Source organism: Orycteropus afer, unplaced genomic scaffold (assembly GCF_000298275.1).
Source record: "Orycteropus afer afer isolate SDZICR_OR568_19922 unplaced genomic scaffold, OryAfe1.0 scaffold00259, whole genome shotgun sequence".
Classification (NCBI taxonomy): Eukaryota; Metazoa; Chordata; class Mammalia; order Tubulidentata; family Orycteropodidae; genus Orycteropus; species Orycteropus afer.
Window position 1 is genome coordinate 752,230 of NW_006921846.1, and position 8,641 is coordinate 760,870.

Here is an 8,641-nt window from a genome sequence, read left to right on the forward strand (position 1 = left end):
TGAGTTATAAAAAGACTAGAATAGACACAGAGATATACACACAGGGGATGACAGACACCATGAAAGGATTATGAACTACCCAAAGAATGTCTGGGACTACCTACACAGAAGGAATCAATCAACACAATCAAGACCCTGAACTGTGAGAAAACAAATATATATTCTTTAAAGCTACCCACTTGTGGTATTTGTGTGACAGCAGCACTAGGTACCTATGACAAATAGCAATGAAAAATCTAAAAGTAAAATTAATTTTAAAATTCCATTTGCACAAACATAAAAAAGTAGTAAACTACAAATATTGTTGAAAGAAATGTGAAAAGGCATACATGAATAAAAATCTTAATATTGTAAAGATGTCAATGCTCTCCAAATTGATCTTCAGATTCAACACAATTCTTTTCAAAATCCCAGCTTACTTTTCTGCAAATATTGAAAATCACCTCCTAAAATGTATATGGAAATTCAATGATCCCAAAAGAGCCAAACACACTATTAAAAAGAAGAACAAAGTTAAAAGGGCTCTCGTGCTTCTCAAGGGAACTCTGGTAGCATAGTGCCTAAGACACTTGACTGCTAACCAGAAGGCTGGTGGTTCAAACCCACCAGCCACTCCTCGGAAGGAACGTTGGGCAATCTACTTCCGTAGTGATACTGCCTCGGAAACCCAAGGAGGGGTCGCTATGTGTTGGGTCCAACTCAACGGCACATAACAACAACAACAACAACAACATGCTTCTCAATTTCAAAACTTACAACACAGTTTAATACACATTCACAGTAATAAATACAGCATGGTACCGGCATAGGGATAGATGTATGGATCAATGGAATAGATTGGGAGCCCAGAATAAACTTTACATTTACGGAAAACTGTTTTCAACTAGGTTGCCAAGACAACCGAATGAGAAAGGAATAGTCTTTTCAACAAATGTTGTTATTGTTGTTGTTGTTAGGTGCTGTTGAGTCATCTCCAACTCACAGTGACCCCATGTACAACACAATAAAACACTGCACAGTCCTGTGCCAGCCTCATGATCCCCGCTATACCTGCTTCCAAACACCCCGCGCCAGGCTGTCCTTTCCAGGCCTCCCTTAAAGCTGCTCCCAAACACCCTCATGCCCAGCTCACCTTTCCGAGCCTCCCTCAAAGCTGCTTTTTCAACAAATAGTCCTGTGATAACTGGATTGCAAAAGATTGAAGTTCGACCCTGTCTTAGCTTCCTAGTGCTGCTACAACAAAAATGCCAAAGTAAAATGGATGGCTTTAACAAACAGAAACTTATTTCTCACAGCTTAGGAGGCTAGAAGTCTGAATTCAGGGTGATGGCTCTAGGTGAAAGCTTTCCATCTCTGTCACCTCTAGAGGAAGGCTCTTTCTCTTCTGAGCTTCTGCTCCTGTGAAATCTTCATATAACTTAATATCTCTTTCCCCTCATCTTTGCTTTTCTCGATTGCTTATTTAACCTCTTTTATATCTCAAAAGAGATTGATTTAAGACATACCCTATAATGATCCTGTCTCATCAACATAACAAAGACAACCCATTCCCAAATGGGATTACAACAGGCATTGTAATGTGCCATTGAGTCAGACTCAACTCATAGAGATCCCTTCTTGGGTTTTGGAGGCAGTATCACTATGGAAGTAGATTGCCCCATCTTCCTTCCACGGAGTGGCTGGTGGGTTTGAACCGCCAGACTTCTGGTTAGCAGTCAAGTGCCTTTAGGCACTATACTACCAGAGTTCCTTACAACTGGCATATAAATTAAGATTTACAACATATATTTTGGGGGGGTGTTCTGGTTACCTAGTGCCACTCTGACAGGCATATATCACAAATGGGATGGCTTGAAGAAACAGGAGTTTATTCTCTTATAGTTCGGAAGGCTTGAAGTCCGAGTTCAAAGTGCCACACTCTAGGGGCTGTGTGAAAGCCCCTCGACCTTGGGCTGCAGCTCTGCCTCTTGCTCCAGGCCCACTGAAGCTACAGGTATCTCTTCACTCAGGCAGCTACTGGCTGCTGAGGCTAACAAGCCCAAGGTCGACAAATAAAATGGCACAGTCCTGAACAAACCACATGGCAGGCCATTAATTCAAGTCCATTGAAAGTCCCAAAGTCAGCAGAGCATGGCAGGCTGCTAAACAATGACATGGCTCCATGCAGGGTTCCAGTGTGCCATAAGCTAGAGACCATTCCCAAAGCTGCTTCTGATACACAGGAAGCAGACCACATACCCAAAGCAGCTACTCAGCTGCTTGTGGTAGATGCCACCATGGAGTTAACTGGCAGTCTCATCATGGGGAATAACTGCCACCAGCTGCCCAGCCACTCAGCCAGTCCCAACCAAGTTGACATACAACTTTTAACTACCACAGGAGGATATAATTCAATACAGGGAACTTTGATGGTATAGTGCCTAAGGCATTTGACTGTTAACCAGAAGGTTGGTGGTTCAAACCTACCAGCTGCTCTGTGGAAGGAAGATGAGGCAATCTACTTCTGTAAAGATTTAATGCCTCAGAAACCTAATGAGGGTTGCTATGAGTTGGAATCAACGTGATAGCATTGAGTCTTTTTATAATTCAATACAATCAGATCCATGAGCACACATACAAAAATTAAATCAAAATGAATCAATGACCTAAATATATGAGCTAAATCCATAAAACTCTTAGATGAAAACATAGGGGTAAAGCTTCAGGACCTAGTTTTTGAGAATTGATTCTTAGATAGGACACCAAAAGCTCAAGCAACAAAAGACAAAATAGATGAACTGGATTTCACAAAAATTAAATATTTTGTGCATCCAAAGGAATTAATGAAGAAATTAAAGAGATAGTCAATAGAACGGGAGAAAATATTTTGTACCCTTATGTCTGACAAAGGTTAATATTCAGAATATATAAAGAATTCCTACAGCTCAACAATAAAAAGACAAGCAACCCAATATAAAAATGGGCAAAGGACTTAAAAAGACATTTCTTCAAAGATACACAAGTGGCCAACAAGCACATGAAAAGATGCTTCATATTATTAGTCATCAGAGAAATATAAACCAAAACCACAATGAAATACCACTGTACACCCATTGTTGTTGTTATGTGCCATCAAGTTGGCCCTGACTCATAGCGACCCCTCCTTGGGTTTCCGAGGCAATATCACTACAGAAGTAGACTGCCCAACCTTCCTTCCTAGGGGCAGCTGGTGGGTTCACCAGCCTTCTGGTTAGCAGTCAATTGCCTTAGGCACTACACTACCAGAGCTCCTTCCACACCCACTAGGTTGGTTATAATAAAAAACTAGAAATAACTGTTGGAGAGGACATGGAGAAATTGGAATCTTTATTCATTGCTGGTGGGAATGTAAAATGCTAAAGCAACTTTAGAAATAGTTTGGTATTTCCTCAAAATGTTATATATAGAGTTACCATATGACCCAGCAATTCCACTTTTATGTATATACCCAACAGAAATGAAGACGTACATCTACGCAAAAACTTGTACAAAAATGTTCATAGTATTATTACTCATAATAGTCGAAAAGTGGAAACAACTCAAAGGTCTATCAATTGATGAATGGATGTCAAAATATACAATAGAATATTATTCCACTCAGAAGTAAAAAGGTATGAAGTACTACTACATGTTAAAGATAAACTGTGAAAACATTATTGTCAAGGCCACATATTGTATTATTCCAAGTAAAATGTTCATAATAGGCAAATCTACAGACAGAAACAGGATTAATAATTGCCTAGGGCTAGGTGGGGGTGGAAGAGAATAGTAAGTGACTACTACTGGGCATAGGATTTATTTTAGGGGTGATGAAAATGTACTAAAATTAGATTGTAGTAATGTGTGCACAATTAAAATACAATGAACTTTACACTTTAAATGGGTAAATATTTGGTATAAGCAGTTAAAAAGAAAAAGTAGGCAAGATGGTTTTGGAAACAGATGATCTACATGTTAAAAGATTAAAGTGGACCTCCACTTTATACTGTATATAAAAATAAATTCCAGATCTATTAATAATTTGAAACATCAAAACTAAAATTTTACACTCTTAGTAAGGGAAGAAGAGACAAGATGGCACCCTGGTGACATACTCCACCCAATCTCTCTACAAAAGATACCAATAAAACAGATAGAGATGACAATCCTGGAACTCTGAGACTCAAATGAGGGAAGAGAGAACTGGATTAAACACCAACTGTAAAGGGAGACAGCAAAAACAGTGACTGAGGAATGAGAAGAAGCTAAGGCTCAATGAAATGTGGCCATTTTGAGACACAGAAGGCATCCTATACGGGCAAGGAGAAACCAACTTCATGGAATTCTCATTGGGACAGAGACACAGTGTAGACAGATCCAGAGTGAAATAAGGTGAGCAAAATACAAGCCGGATCTGACAAAGGAAAGAAAGTGTAGGGAAACAGGTGAGAATTCCATTGGTACAGATAATGGCAAATTATGACGGTAAATTGAGGAGGGAGTCAGTGAAGGGGGATGAAACAAGTCACTACCAGTGAGCGGTAGTCATTTGAGTTGAGAGCCTATGCAAAGGGAAAAGACTATGGGGTGGTGGTTGGAGACAATGGACTCAGGGTGGCCCCCACTCAATTGACTCTGAGCAGAAACTGGATAATTGGCTGCACACACCCAGAAGCGCACTAGGCCCATGCCAGTGAACTGTGACCAGATAAGTACTTTCTCCCCTTTTCCCCAGCACACCTCTCCAGTGACGAGGGTTGAGCCCGCCCATCCACACCGACCTGATGGGTAGGGACACCTCCTCTGCTGGTCCCCACCCACCCAGTTAGCTTGAGCTGCAGCCACTTGCTGCACTGTACCCCAAGCAGACTAAGCTGCAAGCTTGTGTGCTCTATGTACCCAGCACCTGTGTGATAGACAGGTTGTACTCTCATGGAACAAGATGAATGCCCAGGGCCTCTAATGTCAGAGGTGCACACATGTGTGGACTTATACCAGGCTCCTATTCCTTCTGCAAACACACAATCCTGGAGATTGTGTGACAGCTGCCTGCTCCTACTGCTGCCCCCTTTCTTCCTTTTTTTTAACCTTTACATTTTACCACTTTTTCTATTTTATTTATTTTTCCCCTCTTCCTTTTCTTCTTTATTTTTACCCATCTTTTTATCATCACCCCCTTTATTATCTTCTGCCCAACTGAAGAAGAGGTAGACATTGTTTCCCTGTCAGCCATACCTACCACACCTACCACATCACCCAATGGATGAACACCAACACCCACTATTGCACCACTGGATCAACAACAGATAGTGGACAACACCTGCTCACACAGCCCAAAACTGCTCTTCATGACCAGCACATGGACACCCATGCCCACACTCTGTCTAGTTACACCACTTACCTATAAAAAGGTGAGGAGTGCCCCCAGTGCTGCCAAACTAGCAACCAAAGAAACATGCCCATCCCACCCAAATAGATATATCAAAACACAGCAAAATGAAAAATCTGGAGGAAACAAGTGAACACATAATGAATAAATAAATACATCAGCTACAAAACATCGCAGAGATAAGAGGAAACCTCAAATAAAAAAAAAAAAAAAGGACAAGATGGTACAAGGGTGTGACCAAAATAAAGAATAAGGAAACCTCCCTGAGGAAGAACCAATAGAACTACCTGATAAGGAATTTATATATATATATATATATATATATATATATATAGGGCCTTTCAAGAGCTCAAGGAAACCACAAACAAAACTCTAGGAGAATTGTGGAAAATACAAGAGTAAAATGACAAATAAATAGACAATTATAAACCATAAAAAACAGCAACTAGAAATCTAGAAGATTAACACTAAAATTACGTAGACAGATAACACATTGGAAAGACAAAAGAGAACAATCTAATCAACTGAAGAACAGATCTGTGAGTTAGAAGACAAATCCCTTGACACCAATTTGTAAGAGGAAAATTGACAAAAAAAAAAAAGAAAGGAATGAAAAAAGTCTAAGAATTATGTGGACATTAACAAAAGGAAAAATTTACATATGATCAGAATTCCAGAAGGCAAAAAAAAAAAAAAAAACCACAGGTAAAATTGTTGAAAACTCACGAAAAGAAAACTTCCCTAATATCATAAAAGATAGAAAGATGTCCATCCAAGAAGCTCAATGAACTCCATGCAGAATAGACCCCAAAAGAAAGTCATCAAAACATATCATCAATTTTTCCAAAATCAAAGACAAAGAGTCTTCCAAGAAGCTTGGGAAATACAAAATGTTACCTACAAAGAGCAACCAATAAGACTAAGCTCTGATTTCCTGGAAGAAACCATGAAAGGAAGATGAGAGTGGGATGACAAATATAAAACCTTACGAGAAAAAAACTGTCAATCAAGAATTATATATCCAGTAAAATTGTCCAAATATGATGGCAAAATGAGGACATTCCCAGATAAACAGAAATTAAGGAATTAGTAAAAAGCAGAACAACCTTACAAAAAATGCTAAAGAAAATCCTTCAGAGTACCAACAATGGCAGACTCCAACTGGAGATTAAGCCACACACATCAGCCAGAAACCAATCCAGAAAAAGAATTCTCACAATTAAAATAAATTTACAAGACTGAAAATAGAGAACCAGTAGTGCCAATCTGTAAACAACTACATGGCAAAAAGAGAGAATAAATAGTATAATTACAGAACTTCCAAATGGAGAGGAAGTCAGGATGATATCAAGAAAGAACTGACTATTTCAAATATTAAAAAACAAAACAAAACTCACTGTCATCAAGTCAATTCCAACTCAGAGACCTCTCCTTGGGTTCCCAAGGCGGTATCACTATGGAAGTAGATTGCCCATCTTCCTTCTGAGGAGTGGCTGGTGGATTTGAACCACCAGACTTCTGGTTAGCAGTCAATGGCTTAGGCACTACACCACCAGAGCTCCCATTTCAAATAATAATAATAAAAAAAAGTCAGTGCCATTGAGTCAGATCTGACTCATAGCAACCCATCCTTGGATTTCCGAGGCAGTATCACTACAGAAGTAGATTGCCCAATCTTCCCTCTGAGGAGTGGCTGGTGGGTTTGAACTGCTAGCCTTCTGATTAGCAGTCAAATGCCTTAGACACTGCTCCACAGGAAGATAAAAATTAATTATAGGGTAACCACAAAGAAAATTAATAAACCTTCTAACCAAAAGAAAGAAGAAAATCCTAAGGATTTAGTAACACAAAATCAACCACAATGAAGAAAATGAAAAGAAATTATTATAACAAAGAGATCATCAACATCACAAGAAAAAACATGAAAGAATGATAACCATGAATTCATACCTCACCATTAATTACACGGAATGTAAACGGATTAAATGTACTAGTCAAGAGAAAGAGTGGCAGAATGGATACAAGAATAGGACCCCATCAATCTGTGGCCTATAAGACATTCACCTTAGAAATAAAGATAAAATAACTTAAAAATCAAAGGATAGGAAAAAATGTATCTAGCTAAGAACAGAAAAAGAGCCGAGTGGCAATATCAATTTCTGATAAAGTAGAAATCAAGGCAAAAATCAGCATAAAGGACAAGAAAGAGCATTATATGATAATTAAAAGGTCAATCTAGTAAGAGGACATAACCCTAACAAATATCTATGTACTCAACCTAAGAGCCCCAAAATACATAAAGCAAACATTAACAGACTTGAAAAGAGAAACAGACAACTCCACAATAATAGTAGGAAACTTTAACACACCACTTTCAATGAAGGGCAGAACAACTAGAAAGAAACTCTACAAAAATACAGAAGATCTCTACCACACAGTCAAAAAACTTGACCTCACAGGCATCTATAGAACACTCCACTCAAACAAAACACAGTACATGTTCCTTTCCAGGGCACATGAACCATTTTCCAGAATAGACCATATGTTAGGCCACAAATTAAGTCTTAGTAAACTTATAAACATCTCAATTACACAAAGCATCTTCTCAGATCACAATACTATAATATTAGAAATCAGTAATAGGAAGATCAGGGAGGAAAAATTAAAATACATAGAAGCTGAATAATATCCTGCTCAAAAATTACTGGGTAACAGAAGAAATTAAAAATGAGCTAAAAAAAAAAATCTAGAATCAAACAAGAATGAAAATACAACATACCAAAAGCTTTGGGAAAAAGCAAAAGCAGTTGTCTGAGGGCTATTTACAGGAATAAATGTACACATTAAAAAACAAGAATCAAAATCAATACTTTAACCCAGCAACTCTATCAATTACAAAAAGAGCAGCAAAAACAGCCTGCAGTCTTCAAAAGAAAGAAAGCTGTAAAGATTAGATTAGAAATAACTGAAACATAAAAATAATAGAATCAATAAGACTAGAAGTTGGTTCTTCGAAAAGATTAACCAAGTTGACAAACCACTGGCAAATGTAACTGAAGAAAAGAAAGGAAAGATGCAAATAACATGAATAAGAAATGAAATGGGTGACATCACAAAAGAATCAACTGAAATAAAAAGGGTAATAACACTATGAGCAGTACTCAAACAAATTTGAAAACCTAGAAGAAATGGGGGAGCTCTGGTAGCATAGTGCCTAAAGCACTTGACTGCTAACCAGAAGGCTGGCGGTTCAAA

The 8,641-nt window shown here is 38.4% G+C and overlaps 1 protein-coding gene across 1 annotated transcript in view; it reads right to left on the minus strand.

Moving 5' to 3' along the window:
* LRCH2 (leucine rich repeats and calponin homology domain containing 2) overlaps positions 1–8,641 on the minus strand; it is a 134,098-nt gene that overhangs the window by 98,322 nt on the left and 27,135 nt on the right. The window contains exon 2 of the mRNA XM_007949990.1: positions 4,738–4,903. Coding sequence (XP_007948181.1) covers positions 4,738–4,903 — 166 coding nt within the window. The remainder of the gene's footprint in view (positions 1–4,737; positions 4,904–8,641) is intronic.